The sequence below is a fragment of the Malania oleifera genome, chromosome 3 (genome assembly GCF_029873635.1).
Source record: "Malania oleifera isolate guangnan ecotype guangnan chromosome 3, ASM2987363v1, whole genome shotgun sequence".
In the NCBI taxonomy this organism is placed as follows: domain Eukaryota; kingdom Viridiplantae; phylum Streptophyta; class Magnoliopsida; order Santalales; family Ximeniaceae; genus Malania; species Malania oleifera.
Window position 1 is genome coordinate 92,986,147 of NC_080419.1, and position 18,245 is coordinate 93,004,391.

At 33.7% G+C, this 18,245-nt stretch overlaps 1 protein-coding gene across 1 annotated transcript in view; it reads left to right on the forward strand.

Moving 5' to 3' along the window:
- The window catches only part of LOC131150597 (thiosulfate/3-mercaptopyruvate sulfurtransferase 1, mitochondrial), a 52,553-nt gene extending 34,623 nt beyond the window's left edge, over positions 1-17,930 (forward strand). The window contains exons 7-12 of the mRNA XM_058101419.1: positions 2,908-2,967; positions 8,774-8,832; positions 14,743-14,824; positions 15,533-15,596; positions 17,058-17,125; positions 17,386-17,930. Of these exons, the coding sequence (XP_057957402.1) occupies positions 2,908-2,967; positions 8,774-8,832; positions 14,743-14,824; positions 15,533-15,596; positions 17,058-17,125; positions 17,386-17,481 (429 nt within the window). The 3' untranslated portion in view covers positions 17,482-17,930. The remainder of the gene's footprint in view (positions 1-2,907; positions 2,968-8,773; positions 8,833-14,742; positions 14,825-15,532; positions 15,597-17,057; positions 17,126-17,385) is intronic.
- The last annotated feature ends 315 nt before the right edge of the window (positions 17,931-18,245 follow it).

The window sequence follows — 18,245 nt, forward strand, 5'->3', positions numbered from 1 at the left end:
TTTACTATGGAAAGATATTGCTGTTGCTTACATTCTAATGATGGATCTGACTGTCGGGTCTCTAATCTCTATAACTTGACTTTAGTAGAGCGATTACCAATGCAATGAATCCAAGTTCCATGCTAGATTGACATACACATGCATATATCCAATGAACCCTTGTCCTTTGGTAGACTCACATAAACATGTATACTTCTCAGATCTTGATGTAATAATGACAACCCAAGATCGAATAAATAGACAATGTACACCGTAAGTATGTTTTTTGATTGTTTTGGGGGGAGGGGAGGGGAAGGGAAGAAAGGGTGACACAATGAACTAAGTTTCAATAATCAAACAGAAATTAAAATTGATTGTGGAAATACAGCCTAGTTTTTAAATCAATGCAACCCTAAAGGTAATTTAAAAAATTAACAAGTTTGAAGTACCAATGCCCCAATTTTTTTTTAAAAAAGAAAAAATCCCAGGCAATGGGGTATAGTGCAAGACACTCGTGCAAAGAAGGAGATATTGGGGGTAGCAATGGAGCAAGTAAAGGAAAGGAGATAAAGAATTGAGGGGATTTTTGAGATTCAGAGAGATGATAGTAGTGAGTTCGACTGTGGCGGGGGGCTGTTGTTGGATGAGATTTGAGAACAATATGATTATGTTTCTGATTCTTGTGATGAGCTAAGGAATTTATCTTAATGTTCATCCTGTTCTGCTGGAAGGTTTGGAGGGAGTATCTATTTTTTAAAATAATGGGCTTGGTTAATAATTTACAGTGTAGGGATTAAATTCTGCCTACACTGGTAGAGGAGATTCCTAGGAAGGATTTAGAAGCTGAAGATCTTTTGGATAAAATGGATTTGAAATTGACTGATTTTAAAGGAAATGAAGTGCAACTGGATGGTGGCAAAAGTCGAGAGATGAAGGGTCAAAGAGAGTTAGCGAATTTTAAAGAGCTCGGTAAATTATGAATTATGATGGAAAGGGTTTGAAATTGGGTTTCCTTGGTTAATTTTGTCTAGTTTTATTTTGTGATCTTGAGTTTTTTGCTTGCTTTCTTTTTTCTTTTTTCTTTTTCTTTGATGGTCTTTTGTTGTATTTTGGTGGACTCCTTGTCCCTTTGCATTGTACCTTCTCTTCTTTCTATCTAATATAGAAAAGAATCCCGTGGCATAATCAAGGGCTAAACATGGCAAAATTAGAAGGAAGCAGTGAGCATTGTGGGGAAGAAGAAGGGATTCATTCATACCATGTCGTACTGTAGAAGTATATTTGGAGTTAAAAACGATAAATGGTAGTGTTATGATGCTTGATTATTTGCTTAAATGGGGGTTGTGTGAGGAGCAAAAAATTATCAGGGTAGCATGATATTCAATCTTCATTTTTTTTTTTAATTATGAAATCGCTATTTTTCTTTATTTTTAAAATTATTTTCCCTTTAATCTTGGTTCTATAGTTTTGGCTGATTAGAAATGTGGGGATGGAGCTTTTTGAAGGATTTTTCTGTTGACTGGGTGGTCTGGGCTGGGTTTCAATCTATTCCTTAAATGCCCCCTACAATAATGTGCTCCAATTGGGCGATGCTAAGTGCAGCCATTGTGACAAACGTTAAGAACATGTTAAGAAGCAATACTTGTTTTATGGATTGACTAGGAATCAAGTGTCTTGGTTGGATTGATTAGGAGGAGGTGCAAATACAGAATTTTCTTAGGTGCATCTTTGGCCACCTTTTGGACTTGATGTTCCTTTTTGTCCTTTGCACATGTTCTCAGAGATTTGTTGGTGAATGTGGAAAAGTTGTTACTCCATAGAGAATGTGAGGAACTAGTTCTATTATAAAATCTTATCAGAGCACTTAGTTTCCCTTGATTTATTTTTTGCAACTGTTGCTGGATGGTTAGAGTTGCAGAGAAGTTACACAGGGATGATTATTGTATAGTGTTTTTGGTTGGGATTAGACTAGCATGTTATTGGAAATGTATTTGGTTTACATTTGCAACACACCTGTGGCTATCCTGTCCAAGCATTGTGAGAAGATGGGAAAATATGCACTACGGAATTTGAAGAATTCTGGGGTTTTAAGTTGAGAAGAATATCATTTAAATATATTTTGTTAAGTTTCTGATCTAGATGAAGTAGGAGTGGGATGTGGTTTTGGTGAAGTTGGCAGGGCTGGGGTTCAAGAATTAAACTTTGCTGTTGCACCACCTTTCTTTGCTAGTTCATTCATTTCATTATGTTATCTTGAATTGGTCATTGACTGTATTATCTTGATTTGACTCTGATTTGGTGCTTAAAAGAATGGGGAGTTTTTTTTTTGCTTTTTTATTTTTTTATTCTTTTTCTTTCTCATGTTATTTGCTGTTGTAATATTCAAGAAAAAGAGACTTCTGAAGTTCATTCTTGGTTCTCATGTAGATTTTAAAAATCTTGCACATTTTTAGGAGCATGAAATGAAATCTTTGGATTTGGAGTTGTTTGGAATTCAACAAAATGCCATTCAATTTTGTAGTGCGTTTTCTCCACATTCACAATTTTGAATCAAGAGCTTGAATTCTATGCTTGCAAAGGAGAATTAGAGTAAATGTTTTCCTTGCCACAATGCAATTTATGACTTGGAAATGAATTGAAACCGATTTGAGATGTTGATATTTTGGTTGAAACTTTGACAATGCAATCTAATATTGAGAAATGAATTGAAGCCTAATTGAGCCATTGATATTTTGGTTGAAAGTCGAAACTGTATATTTTTCCCCTGCTAGAAATTGAAGCCTTTTCCCTGCTTGCCACATGATGGACTTACTGTATTTATTCTTTATTAGAACTTTCTGGTATGTTTTAGCCATGTTTTTTACTTTTCCAGTTTCCCTTTGCAAATTTATTCTCTATATTTCTACGGTAAACATTTCTGCTGTGCAGATTGGGCCAATCACGTTTCGGACGAAATTCCAGCCACATCTTGTCTGGACACTTGAACAGGTCAGGTTCCTAAACATTTTTATCAAATTTCATGAAATTTTATGATCTGTACTGATGGTGTAATTATTTGCAAGGAGTTAAATTACAGTTGAACTTCCCTAGGAGTTTAAGTGTTCACAGCCTTCGTTAAAACAGAAAATATTGGTGTCCATTTTACAAAATTTTCTTTGAAATATCTGTGAATTGTTTGAGATTTTTTTTTATACCAACCGAGTTTATAAACACTCTAATACTAAACATTAAAAAAAAAAACACACACACTCTAATATTAATGCTTGGTGTAGTTCCATTTTTGCAAAGTTTCACTGAAAAGTTTGAGGTTTCAATATGAGGTTCAAACAATTCAGAGAATTTTTTTTGGAAGATCATTTAGATAGAGTTTTAAGCATTTCAATTGAGCATTTGTTAAATGTGTTAAGGTCACACTTGTTAACATAGCCTAGCAGGATTAAACAATGAAAGCATAGATTCTTTTTTTCTTGTTCTCTTTCCTTTCTTCTTTTCTCATTTTCTTGTTCTTTCTCATCTGAATCATATGGGGAAAATCAGTTGAATATCAGAAGCTTCACAACTAGTGGTTGCTGACATCAGTAAAAGCTAGGGATGATGTCACATGTGAGGTCAACAAAAGGTGCAGTGTGGTGTGGCTTCTTGTGGCAAATGTGAGTTTGCAGTTTGAGGGAAAAATAAAGGATTTTAGGGTTTGTGGCCATGGTAGAAAGTAAGACCAGGGTATAAAGATAACTAGGGCTAGATTTAATGAGCACGAAGGCTGGAACACATGTACAGGTGGCTGAAATTCTAGATAAAAGAAAATCACTAGGATTTGAGGCTGTTAGGGTAAGGGCTTTATGGTGGTAGAAGGCAAGAGATAGGAGGGTAGAGTTGTAGTTTGCCAGGAGAAGGAAACAGAGAAATTCAGGTGCTGTGGAAAGTGTGTATGAAGTTATGAATAGTACCTAAGGGAAGGAGGAGGATGAGGAAGAGAATAAAACCTAGGAAATCCACCTAGGGTTTGTTAGAAGTCTGCTTGTTTATGAAATCCACATGGCCAAGAGAAGGAATCAATGCTAGAAAAGTTCCATTCATCCATGTATTGGAAATAAAACAATTTCAACCCGTTATATATACTCCATAGCAAAGGGGAGCTTAGGCGCAATGGTAAAGTTGTTGCAGTGTGACCTTGGAGGTCACGGGTTCGAAGCTTGGAAACAGCCTCTTGCAAAAATGCAAGGTAAGGCTGCATACTATAGACCCATTGGGGACCGCCTCTTCCCTGGACCCTGCATACGTAGGAGCTTTGTGCACTGGGATGCCCTTTATATATACGCCATAGTTAGTACTTACCAATCATACTAAGACTTAATTTGCTTAGGAAGCAATGAACTTCTAACACCTTCAATAACTTTATTTAAAGCATGACAACTAGAATAGTTGAGTAGTTGTTTGCCATTTTTTTGTCCAACTTCCCTTTTTAAAACTTAAAAGTAAAAGTTGGGTTGTAAGTGTTTGGAGAACTCCTTCTCTGTCTCTCTATAAAGGCGAAACTAGATTATTTAGCTACAGATTCTTATATTCTATTCATGCTTTCAATCACTTCCAGGAATCATTGAATCCCACTCTTTGATATCTTTAGATTTAACATCGAGTCAGACCTAGATATCGTAACGGAAGAGACCCCACTTTGAGCCCCAAACCCAGCATGGGCCTTCTTGTTTGTTTACCTACCCAGAGGAACAATTATGTCCTTTCCTAGTTAATCTTTAGCATCCTCCATGTATAGTAAACAAGAAAATTTCTAATAACCTTGAATTTTTGAGTCAAGAGGATGGCATGGACGTGGTGCCTATCATGGGTGGATTCTTATAGCTTTGAGGTTCTTTGAGGAGAAAGAGGTGGTCAGAACCCTTATGGAGACAAATCAATGAGGCCAGATTGGTACACACATTTCTGTAGTGAATTAGCAAGATTATAGAGCTCTATCAATTACAAAGGGAATGGATTAAGAGAGGTTTTCTTAATTTGGGATTGTTAGTTTTCGCTATGTTGTCATTTCATTTTCTGTTTCTTTTTCCCCTTTTGTTTTGTTTTATTCTGTTTTTTTTTTTGTTTGTTTTATTTTCCTGCTATGAGGATCTCTTGTGCTCTCCCTTTCTTTCTTAATATATTTATTTTGTAATAAAAACAGTGTAGGGTCCCTCAAAGGGAAGATGATGCTTATTGTAACTTCATGCTTCCTTCACACTTCACAGCCTTAACCCTGAAGAAAAGTGGAGCCAAAGATCTCAATTACTACTGTCCGATTAGCCTCGTGGTGAGCATGTACAAGCTGCTAGCCAAAGCGCTTGCTAACAAGTTATGGGGAGTGTTGGGATTGCTACTGAGCAGCAATTGACATGCTCTTGCGTAATTTGGGTAGCAATTGGATGTAGTTAAAGTAGTCGAAGGGGGAGCCTTATTTAATATGTGAAATAGTCATAGAAAAAGCCTATGAGCTCAAGTTGGGAGTTTCTTATCTGGGTGTTGGGGAGCATGGGATTTCATGGGAAGTAAAGATCCTGGATATTGGAGGTGCATTTCTATTGTGAAGTTGGTGGTGTTAGTGAGTGAGACTGCTTCAGGGTTGTTCTCTTGAGTAGAGGGTTCAAGCTTGGGGATCCTTTATTCCCATTGATGTTTAGTTTTGTTATGGAAATGTTTAGAAAAGAAACTGTGTCATATTATTTGTTATTGCAAAACTTATGAAGAAATACCTACCTTAAATCAAGCCTTTTGCCTATACCTCTTAGTTGCAGCAATTAGAAAAACAACTTGATATCTATTTATAACTGTGCTCATATGTAAGACATATATAAAAGTCACCAAAACTAGAACTACAATTAAATTGCCAATGTGGACTTTAAAGTCATGTTATGCACACATGCAAGCATACATCTATGAATATGTTATTATGTGTTCTTTTAATATTTAATCAATTGTAAGTTATGACATTCTGTTAATCTGTTATGTTTTTTAATTTTTGGCATGCAGTGCATGTGATTGAGGGACTAGTGTCTGCCAATAGTAGCTAACCTTATTGATTTAGTGGATAATTTGTTATTTCTGATCTAATTGGAAAATTGCACCATAATCTAAAGAAAACCGTGTTTAAATTTGCAAATTAGTGTTGATGAATATTTTTATAGTTTATTTTGATAAAATATATGCATTTGATTGTTGTATACAGATTTCATTATGAATTGGCCACTGATGGTCAACTTGTCGTTAATTAAATAATGGGAATGACAACTTTGAGCCTTCTACAACTCTTATAATATTTTATAGACTAGTTATAACAGTTTGTTTGACATTACTTTGGTCTAGATGAGTTGTGTTTATTATGGAATAATATTTAATTGATTTCTGAATTGCATTAATATTAATTGCAGATTTTTTATACACCAATAGTTTAATAGTTATAGCGCCTATACATTTCATGTCATTTATGAATTTTTTTTGAAATATTTCAGTTCTAAACCATGCATCTTTATTTGCAGTTTGCAAAACTAAAAGAAAATTTACATATTTTACTATTAACTTATTTAACTTTTTCAATTCAACATCTGTATTGAAATTCGAATTGAAATTTGTTCAATTTTTGAAGCCTTAGAATTTTAGTGAAATTAAAGTTTAAGAAATATTGATTGTATGGAGTCATCAGCCAGTACATAATATTTCACTATGTTTATCCCACATGATTGGCTATTGTTACTGACATGATGAGTGGATTTTGAACTATATTTTATAAATAGTGAAGTCTTTTGTTAGGTGTCTACGGACCTAAATTGACATAATGTGGACCTCCTTGAGTTTTACAAATCAAACGTAATGGCTATAACGCAATCTGGAGTTTTGCAGAATGTATTATTTTGGGTTTGACCTTGAGTGTGGATTCATGGTGTTGAATGTGGCAACTCAGAATATAGCTATATATTTTTATGCAATTTCTTATATGGAAAATAAATTTGTATCGACACTTGAGCTTATGAGTTTGTGCATGATAGGAAAATCATGGATTCATGGTGCATTGTCTTTGATAGTCAGATCCAATGTTATGGGACATCATTATAAAAAGTTAAAACATGTGCCCTTTGGATCAATGAATAATACATTATAAAAAATTACTAATGATTAGAATTCTTACATGCTGTGCTGTGTAGAACCTAATGCAGAGCTTCCACACTATATTAGGGGTTTCGGGAAGGTACGATTTAAGCAGCCTCACCTTCCATGCATTGTCTTAAATTTCCAAAAAAATGTCAAAGTTTTTTCTGTAGAATTTTTTGCTTTCCATGATCATAGTCGATTTATGTTTTACAAAATTTACTTTTGAAATTTTGATAGATCACATGAAGTTAATTGAAAAGAATCTAAAAATTTCTGTGAAATTTTTCATAGTTTTAAATACAGAAAAAATTCCTTGAAATTCAAATTTGAGATTCAAAACACAAAAAGCTCTTTGTTTTAATTTACCTTCTTTTCTTATTGAAACTAAAGATTATTAGAAGAAGGGCATGAAGAACTTCCTGTCTTTTGAAATTGTATGAAAAATTAAACTTAGATATTAGATACAACATTTTACTTGACCATTTATGTTTAAATCCTTGTATAGTAGGATAAAATAATGTTTAATGGTTTATAAATTTCATTTATATTAATTGAATATGTTTAATATATAATTTCATTTATATTAGTTGAACATTTTAATATCTTTGTTGTATTATAGCTATGGCACCTTAAACCCAATATACCTGTCTTTGATGTATTTTGTTTATGATATTTTAGTTCTAGATCTTGCTTTATTATGTCTAATAACAGTTTTCAAAGTTTCATAAAATATTCCATGCTTTACTGCATATTACCAATGGAAGTATTCCTGTACTTTTGAAATTTGAAGAATAAAATGACATTGATTTCTATTGAAATTCCAGTACTTCTGAAGCCTTGAAATTTTTGTCAAAATTGAAATTTAAGACCTTGATTTTGGAGAGGCTTTTTCCTCACTGTATGTCATGACTCACCCTACAACAACAACAACAAGCCTGAAGTCCGACTAAGTGAGGTTGGCTACATAAATCCTTTTCCTCTATTAAATTAAGAGCTATTAAATCCTTCCTCACTACCTCATTCCAATTTATGTTAAGCCTACTTCTACCCCTTTTCATGCTAGAAACCATAACTAACTCACTCCTCCTCACAAGTGCGCTATTAGGTCTGCGTTTCGAATGCCTAAACCATCTAAGTTGGCCCACCCATATCTTGTTTTCAACCGGTGCTATGCCTAAATTATTGCAAAAATGTTCATTTCTTACTTTATCTTTTACGGTTAAACCACTCATCCACCTTAACATACACATCTCAGTAACTTTCATTTTTTGTACATGTTGTTTCTTAGTTGTCTAGCATTCTAAACCATAAAGCATAGCTGGCCTTATAGCCATCTTATAAAACTTTCCTTTTAATTTTAAGGGTATTCTGCGATCACACAACACACTTGACGCACTCCTCCATTTTACTCCTCCATGTCATGGCTCACCCTCTATTACAATATTCGATGCCAAAATTCACATTTTAATGGTCAGGTTTAAAGTGTATTAGGATGGACTCATTTGTGGGTATCCATGTTGGTGTTGTGTGGGTATAAATGAGTGCTGTCTCATTGAGTGCCTAGACAGTCACCACAACAGGAGAAGTTTCCTATGTAGTTTCTGATTGGATACCATATGCTTTTTATTTTCAATGTTTATAAGTGTGCTCTATTTTTTAGGTTAAGAAGAACATTGAGGAGAAAACTCATCAACACATAGATGCTCGTTCAAAGGCTAGGTATATAATATTCTTGTTATATTGAATGCCATTTCATTTGTTGATTAAGTATATGTCAATGTGATTGTTTTATGTCTTTGTGATATTTATTTAGATTGGCTGGATGTTGCATTTCTTGCAGTTCAGGTTTGGTTTTTTTGTGTTTGGCCTGGAACACTTGATTGCCTTCATTTCTATAGTTATGTGATTTGGTATGAAGTGATGAAATTGTTTCTCTAGTTATCTCTGTGGCTTTTCTTTCTCTTCTTCTTCTTTTACCCCTCCTTTGGTCATTGATAAATGGCCCAGGCTTGGGTCCATGGCAGTATCAGATTAAAGCAGTGATGAACTACAATGTGTCCATCAATGTACAATGTGTCCATCAATCCCTTCTTAAAACCATACAATTGGAACACTAATCATTTCAAATTGCAATTCTGATTGAAATTGTTTATATAATTTAATATATTGCTGATTTTTTGCCTTTTTAATGAGCGGCATAATTTTTCTGGTCATCAGTTTCCTTTTTAGCAAACATGGAAATTTATTAAGAGAGGTGGATGAAAGACAAGGACAAGACGATGATTATTTCTATGTTATAAGCGATTTTCTTGGTCATCATTTACCTTTTTAAGAAGCATGGAAATTTATTAAGAAAGAAAGAAGGCATAGTAAAACTAGGAGGACAAGATGATGTCCTGAATTAATCAAAACCAAAAGAAAACACTAATGGTGTAAGGATTGCCAACCCTTTTGCATATTATGAAAAGGTACTCCTTTGAATGCACCATTAAGTGAGTGCCAAAGCAAAGCCAGAAAAAATTACTTCAAACAAAAGTAGAAGGAATTGCTTGCCATTGCATTTTTTTTTTTAGTGTAATGCTCCAATTATAGCACACGAGGGCAATAGGAGCACACTTTTAAAGAACCTTCCCATTCTTACACCTGCAAAAGCACTTCAAATTCTGAAGAAAGTAGCCCTCAAAGGAAGAAGAGAAAACCCACCATAGCTCCTCCAAAACTCCAAAAAACATATCCCTAATGCATTAGGAGAAAGTGTGTTGTATGGTCATAGAATACCCTTAAAATTAAAAAGAAGGTTTTATAGGACCGGTATAAGACCAACTATGATATATGGGTAAGAATGTTGGGCAATCATGAAACAACATAACCAAGTTGCTGAAATGTGAATGCTAAGGTGGATGAGGGGTATGACATTTAAAAATAAATAAGGAGTGAACCTATTTCTTGGTTAGTTAGGCAAAACACGTGTAGAAGATAAAATAAACGAGAGGTGACTAAAATGGTTTAGGCACCAGCAACTTAGGCCAAACAGTGCACGAGTGAGGAGTGAGCTAGTTATTGTTAGTGGTAGTAGAAGGGATAGGTATACCTAAAATAACTTGGAATGAAATTGTAAGGATTTAAAAGCCCTCATATTGTTATATGAAATTGCCCAAGATTGTGTAAATTGGTGGGAAAGAATTCATGTAGCTGACTCCACCTAGAGGGACTTAATGCCTGGTTGTTGTTGTTTGATTTATGATAGTATATTCACTAGCAAATTGTAGTGGTGCTACTATTCATACTACAAACGACTTACCGTTCACATAATTTTAGCTTGGTATTGTATTGTATCTGTGACAGTTTGAGTTTCTTTTATTTTGAAGACACTCATTACAACGTAAACTAGTTTTCATCTTTTTGACTTTCTTTTAACTAGGTCAATATACGATTAACATTGGTTTTAGGCAAGGTCTTAAATTTCGATTTTGACTCAAATTTTGAAAATCCAAGAATACGGAAATTTTGACAGAAATTTGGATTTTGATGTCAGTTTCGATTTCAATTTGAAAAAATAATGTAAATCATTAGTAAAACATGGAATTCTTTTATGAAGGTATAGAAATGATTGATAGACATAATAATGTAAGTTTTATGACTAATATATTACATGTAAATACATCTATGCTGTGTATAAGGTGGAGAAGTTTTTATATAATATGTGCGTCAAACATATTCGTAAGATAATGTACATTAAACATATTTAGTGAATAAGTTAATACAAATGAAATTCATAAATCATTTAAATATTATTTATTATACAAATAATGATAATTTAGAAATGAATGGTTAAATAAAATGTTGTTGTAAGTTTATTTTTTCATATAATTTCAAAAGCACTTGAAATAATCATTTGTTTTGATAAATAAAATAAATTAAAAGAGAAATTTCATTTCACTCCTAAATCCCTTATTTGAATTTCATTGCATAGTTCAAATTTCGACAAGTTTCGCTAAAATTTCAGATTTTGATAAATTTCAGATGATATGTTGAGATTTCGATGGAAATTATGCAAGACGTAAATCGACTATCATTTCAATTTCGAGGGTGACAGAAATTGGAAATTTCGACCAAAATTTTGACAATTTTGTAGAAATTTAAGACCATGGTTTTAGGCAAGGGATACATTTTTTTGTTATCAAGGTTTCATATTGGTGACTTAGGGCCCAAACGACACATGTAAAAGCAATGGCAACATATGACCTAGATGGAACTTTAGTAACAGCCTTTTGGAAGGACTAGTTTGAGCATGGTTTCGAAGCTCAAATTGGTGATATTACACTCACACACACATTTGTATGCATGCATGTTTGTGTGTATGTGTATTACAAAGAGAGTTTAATGATGATGTTGTTGATAACTATTATCATCATTAAAAGTTAAATAAATATTAAATAATAGTAATATAGAGTTTTATTTAGTTGAAATTTATCTACGTTCTGTTGGGATCAATAATTTAATTTAAAAAAAATAAAAAATAGGAAATTCATCTTATATTTTATTTTCTTTCTTTATTGAATAACATTAAAAAAAAAAATTTGTTCTGGTATGACTTAAAATTAAGAAAAAAATAAATGTTAATAATGTGCAAAATAAAAATTTTGTTGATTGATTCGTTACATATTTGGTTTCCTTTTTTTTTTTTTTTTTTTGACTTTTCATAATCAAGTATGAAAAATTTAGATTCCTTAATATCTGCTGCTGTTTTTCTTAATATTTTCAAGTTTCAGTCAAATACTTCAAGGTAAAATATTTTAAAATTGTATATTCTATATTTTTAACTTATAATTTTAGATGACATAATATATCATATATATATTGGTTATTGAACAAATAAAAAATGGGGGCTTCCGTGATAAGGTTCCTTCTCATTATACCTGAGGTCGTGGGTTCTAACTGGGATGGCTGCAATTTGCAGTGTACATTTTTATTGAAAACCAGTTCAACCCAGTTAATTCACTGAGTCTGGCTGGGTTGGACCAAGTCATCTATGTCTGAGTGGGTTGACACCAGGTCACTCAATTTCCAGTTTAAGCCTCTTACCTGGACCAGTGAGTTGACTGGTTCTGGTCCAACCTGGTTGGGTTTGGTTTTCAAAACTATGGTTTTGAGAGAAGTGAACTTAGGAAACATTAACTATGTCCAAACTGATGTTGTGCACATAACCCAGAAAGGGATGTTTCGGTATTACTTGAGTTATTCTTTGTACTAGAATTATTATTTTCGTAAGAAAGTGGATTCTATTTTAATTTGTAACAAAGTTATTAATGTCAGTAATTATTTTATAATTATAGTATTTGTAGTAATTACCATAGAAAATTGTGGTGGTGTTGCTGTTCACACTACTATTGACTTGTTGATTTCTTCATTTTAACTTGGTATTGTATTATACCTGTAACGATGAATTAGCAAATGTTTTTAATATTTTTTATTTTTTTTGGTTTTGAAGACACTCATTGGAGTCATTGCACAAACAAAAATGGGGTTTAATAGAAATATAAAATTGACAATTTTCAAAATTAGAGCATGCCATTAGATAGAATCAAGTTCAACAAAGACCAAAGCACTGGGTGAGTGCAAACACAACATTTGGGCTGTCCCTCGTAACAAGCTCAAATTATACATTGCTGGAACAAAGTATTTACTGATTAGCCAGTAAATTGATAGAAACATATGGTAGTATTTTGCATGCAAAACTACCAAACCTGAATTGAGTCAAAGCATAGTTTTGCTTATCAAAGGAGCTGGGAGAAAAAAAATTGGGGTTCTTCTTGGTTCCTTAGAGATCCCATCCCTTTTTCTTTGTACATGAAGATTGTCAGAAAAATAAAAAAATCTAGCACAAGCATTATAGGAAATTTTGTTAGGAAAAAAATAAAAAAAATTGACCCCTAAGATCTGCAATAAATTACTAGATTGTATGAGCATGTAACTTTCTACTTTTATCAGCCTAGACATTTGACCATAAAAAGATGTAAATCGAACAGTATCAGCAACAATGAAATCCCTAAATCACATTGCTGTTGACTTGCTTAAAATTTTATATTTTAATTCATTGCGATTGTCTTCTTCTATTATGATAGCAGATGAAAAACTAAGAACAATGACATCAGTGAACTCTTGAGCAAGTTTCTCTAACTTTCCGTCTGGGAGTAATTCCATGCATGAATATTAATACTCTTACCTGTTCTATGTGTGTAGAGTCATATGGTTAAAGTTTTGCTCTAGACTAGAAGAGATGAGGATGCTATGGCTGGCCCAACTATTAAAATAATTAACAAAAATTTTAAATTAATTGTTCTGAAATAGATTCTGCAATAGTATTGTAGATCAAGTTGTGCTTCAAGCTGTAACCAGAGAAAACCGAACATTAACACCAGAACAAAAAGAATTCTTACATAAGAGAGGCTGGCTGCCTGCATGGATCCCCTTAATTTATCTTCTTTGATGCTGATCAGAGGATCAAGTTTAGGAGTTAATTCATAACCCAAGTCGAGGTATAAGAACTCCATAGGATCTAAGGCTGAAATTTCTTCTCATGATGTTGGTGAAAAACGAGCACCTTCTTGCCAAGGCTGTGAGAACATGGAGAACTGAAAAATTGCAAGAGGAATGCAAGATTGCTGCTCAAAGGGGATTTGTAGTTCTTGTCTGACAATGCTGTTATGGCCCATAATGAAGCTGTAACAGCCATTATGGTCTCTAACACTGATGAAACTGCTGTTACAACAACCACCACCAAGCCTGAAGCCCCACCAGGCAGGGTTGGCTACAAGAATCTTCTTTCATCCTTTCACACAATCGAGGCCAATACCCTCTGAAAAACTTGTAGTGCTGTTGAATTTTACTTAGTCCAAGTTATATACCCCTCCCCTTCCTACTTCCACTAACAACAGCCATCTATTTCGTTACAGGTGCATTATTTTGCCTATGTCCCAAGTGCCCAGATCATCTTAATTGCCCTCCTCTCACTTATGAAACAATTGTTAGGATTTCTTCTTCTCTTTGTATGTTCGTTCTTTTCTTAAATTTTCTTTTTTTCCATAAAAATTTAAAAAATGTATTAGGTGACTCTATTATCAGCAGTACTTGTGTGTATATATACATATTGGCTTTATTTATGTGCCTTGCTCCCTTCCTCTTTCTCCTCATTCTCTTCTTTTTTTCTTCTTTCTTCTGTAATTTTTTTCTCCTAGAAGCATTATCCTTCCTTGCGCAAACAGCTCAGCACCTTCCCTTGCAGGAAATTGTAGATCTTGAAGTTCTTAGGGCTATCTTGCATCATAAACTTGACTGCATCTATTTAATTGGCGATAATTAACATTTCTTAGATAATTGAAACAGCCAATCAGACTTATTTGTATAGGACCTGAATTGTACAATTCCCCAGCTTTCAGATGGTTATGGTTACTTGGAGTTTTTCTACTATTTTGGTCTTTTGGGCTATAACAAGGGTGGTCTGTAAGTCCAATTGATGACTTGAGGTTTCTGTCTCATATGTCAGGGCTATTGTCCATGAAAGGATGTTAGTCCTTGTTTGTGAAGAAGCTTACTCTGTATTTTCATTGATATATCTTCTTGTTGCAGGTTTGATGGGGCTGCACCGGAGCCTCGAAAGGGTATAAGAAGTGGTCATGTGCCAGGCAGCAAGTGCATTCCTTTTCCTCAGGTGAGAAGTTGAGTTTTTCAGTGTCTTATCTTATTTGAAGCCAAGTGGAGTTATTCATGTATTTCGTGAACTAAGGATATGGTTAATATTGTTGAAATTTGTTGTAATTTATACTTTTCTACCTATTAGGATTTGTGCATCAAGATTTCACTTTTTTTTTTTTTTTTTTTTTAATTTTTTTTTGGGGGCTACAGTTGATGGATTTTGACGCTTCAGAGCACACTGAAAAATCGATAGTATTCCTGAATCACATCACTTGTTTGATCAGATAAGCATGAAAGGAGGCCCTGATTGTCTGAAATAGATGATGTTTTGGCTGACAGATAGAGAACTTAGCCAGATCATATTAACTGTTGAGAACTAAATGGAATTCTATCAACTGTTAAAGCTATCTAATGATTGATGGGTGCATGTTTGGAAGATGATTGTGGAACAGTGTTTGATACTTTTGCCATTGGTTCTCAATTTCTTGATGTAGTCATCTTGATTGTTTGGGTGCTACTGACAGTGGATTGTTACCACAGTTTCTGAAAAATAATTTGTGACTTACAGTAATAGATTCCAAACTGCTGGAAAATGTGCTTTTCTTTATGATATTTTTTCCTTTCTCCCCAGTTTTTGATATATAATCTCTCCCAAAATTTTAACTGAAGAATTGTTGTATCAAAAACCTGTTCTATTGCTACAATAATTGATGTTTTTTTACAGATGCTGGATGCTTCACAGACTCTCTTACCAGTGGACGAGCTTAAGAAAAGATTTGATCAAGAAGGCAAGGAAGTTTCATCCCCTTTTTCGTGGATCCTAAATGCATTTCTTGTATCATCTAGATATTACATCAATTTTGAGTCTAGAGCCACTTTTTTCCAACTGAAATTGGTTTGACTTCTTTTGAGTACTTCCTTTTAATCCCCTTTAAGTACTCTTTAAATAGCTGCAGGTCTTTGCTTGGCTGTGATCCTTCCAAGTGGGTTTTGGAAGGGCTGATCAGAGTATGTTCCTAATTTGTAGCACTTTTGCATGATTCTTTTCAGGTCATCTCTCAGACTTGTAAAAGACGATGGTCCTTTATGGCTAATCAAGTCTAATTAGAGGAATATCTCTTGACATCTAATGCAAGTTAGCTGGAAAATGATTTTTATTTTAATTTTGTTACAAACAGTAGTTTTGCACCCTGATAGATATTATCAGGCATGAAAACTACTTAGCATCTGGACACATGCATGCAGCAATTCACTTACATGCTAATAATTTTACTACATACATAATTGTATTTATTTTCTAATACATAAATATCTGACACCCCCAAGACCAACAAAAAATGGCTGTAGGGGGTGAACAATGGGTGGTGATGAGATGCCCTCTTTGAGATGCATTTATCAACTTCCAATTTGTCTCGTGATTTTAAATTAGATTTCTGCACCCTTGTTGGAATCAGTAATGAAGGTCAATGATACTGGCAGAATATATATATATATATATATATATATATATATATATATATATTTATATTTATATATATATATTTCAATCTTAAATCATATATATTGTCATGTGCCTAGTGTCACTTACCTCTCCTAAACACTTATATCTTGAGAAGTGTTAGGGGACTGCATTACATTGATGCTCCGTGCCATGGTACAGGTTTCAAGCTATCTAGCATGAGCATAGCATGAGTGTGCAAATTTTATTTTACGAGGGTTTAATGCAAAAATGGTGGATATATTGAACCACAATTGAATTAAAAGCCTGCTTACAACTTACCAATGTGCATGGTGACCTTTATTCTTTAATATATATATTAGTAGACTAAAAAGGAAATCGCTACACAAGGGTTTATGTAGCAATTCTGGCAATGTTACCTTTATTCTTTAATATATATATATTTTTACTAGACCAAAAAGGAAGTCTGGCTACGCAAGGGATTATGTAGCAATTTCTGGTAAAATATTGTTTCACTTACTGGTATCAATCATTACGTTTCTTACTGAAAAATGCTCTAGGAGGATTTTCTACAGAGTCTAAAATGGTTGGTGGGATGAAAACATGAAAAATTGCAAGTTATATAGACTGGTTATTCTAAAGTTGTGTTGAGGCAGGTTGCATTTATGTTTGACAATTGTATTATGACTTCTTTTGTTATTTTTATTTTGGTGTAGAAAATCATTGATGTTATGCCATTGGGTTCCTTAACCTATAGAACTTGACAACCTACCTTAAACCTTGACTGCAGGCATCTCTTTGGACAGCCCTGTTGTAACTTCATGTGGCACTGGAGTAACTGCTTGTATTCTCGCATTGGTGACCTCTTCTTTTCTCTCTTTTTTTAGTGTTGTTGCATTTACTCCGTGCTTGTTACTCTAGAATCATCATCTCTACCCTTCAATTTGCACCCATAAAATATAATACGATAAAACAAAATAAAGTAAATCAGAGAAGCCAGTTGATGAGTATTGACAGACTTTTGTTATCTTTTGAGCACCTTCAAGCTTGTTTTGTGCAGGGAAATAATTCAACAATGGTACACTTTGGGATGTGAAATTTCTTTTCTGTATTTTCAGGGTCTCCATCGACTCGGGCAGTCTGAAGTTTCTGTGTATGATGGATCGTGGACAGAATGGGGAGCACACTCAGATGCACCCGTTACCACTTTGTAAAGGCAGTGGATTTGAAGCTTGGCGGAAACATTCTGAGCTTGATGTTTGCCTATTTAATATCAAAGATGGCAAGGAAAGTGGTTGTATCTAAAAGAGCTGAAGTCAAATCGCGTTTCCGAATGGCGTTTTAAATCAAAAATATGGAGTTGATTTCAAAAACAGACATCTTGACAGATTATCGGGAAAGATCAGTTAAGATGCTGGACGAGAGCTGTGCTTTTTGCTACATAACTTGCATGAATTATAGCTGTTTCATGAAATGTGCGTGTAATGAGAACTTCCCATTACTATTTGACCATTTGTTTGATGGAAAAGTGAGCAAACAAGGATAAATAATTCCTGAGTCATAGAAATTTCCTCTCATGGACTTACTATTGTATTTGTTGCAATTTTCTTCATATAACTAGTGATCATGAAGCGCACAGCAGAAGATTTGCGTGTATTTTCAATTCATGTGTTATGATTGAATACCAGTGCTGCGAGTGTATCCTTTAAAAACTCTCCAATTCCGCTTTCACTACCTTGAATTCACAATTTGCTTTGTTTGGAAGGAAGAGTAATTTGTAGCATAACAATTTTTGTTTTTTTTTTTAGGGAAGAAAAATATGAATTAATTATTATCTTTTTATATGTTTGGTTGTAAAGCAAAGTGATAAAGAAAATAAATTTATAGCAAATTAATGAAAATTTTGATTTTACACATTAAAATTAATTCTTCAATTTTTTTAATCATATTAGAAAAAATTCATTTTAAATGGTATTTG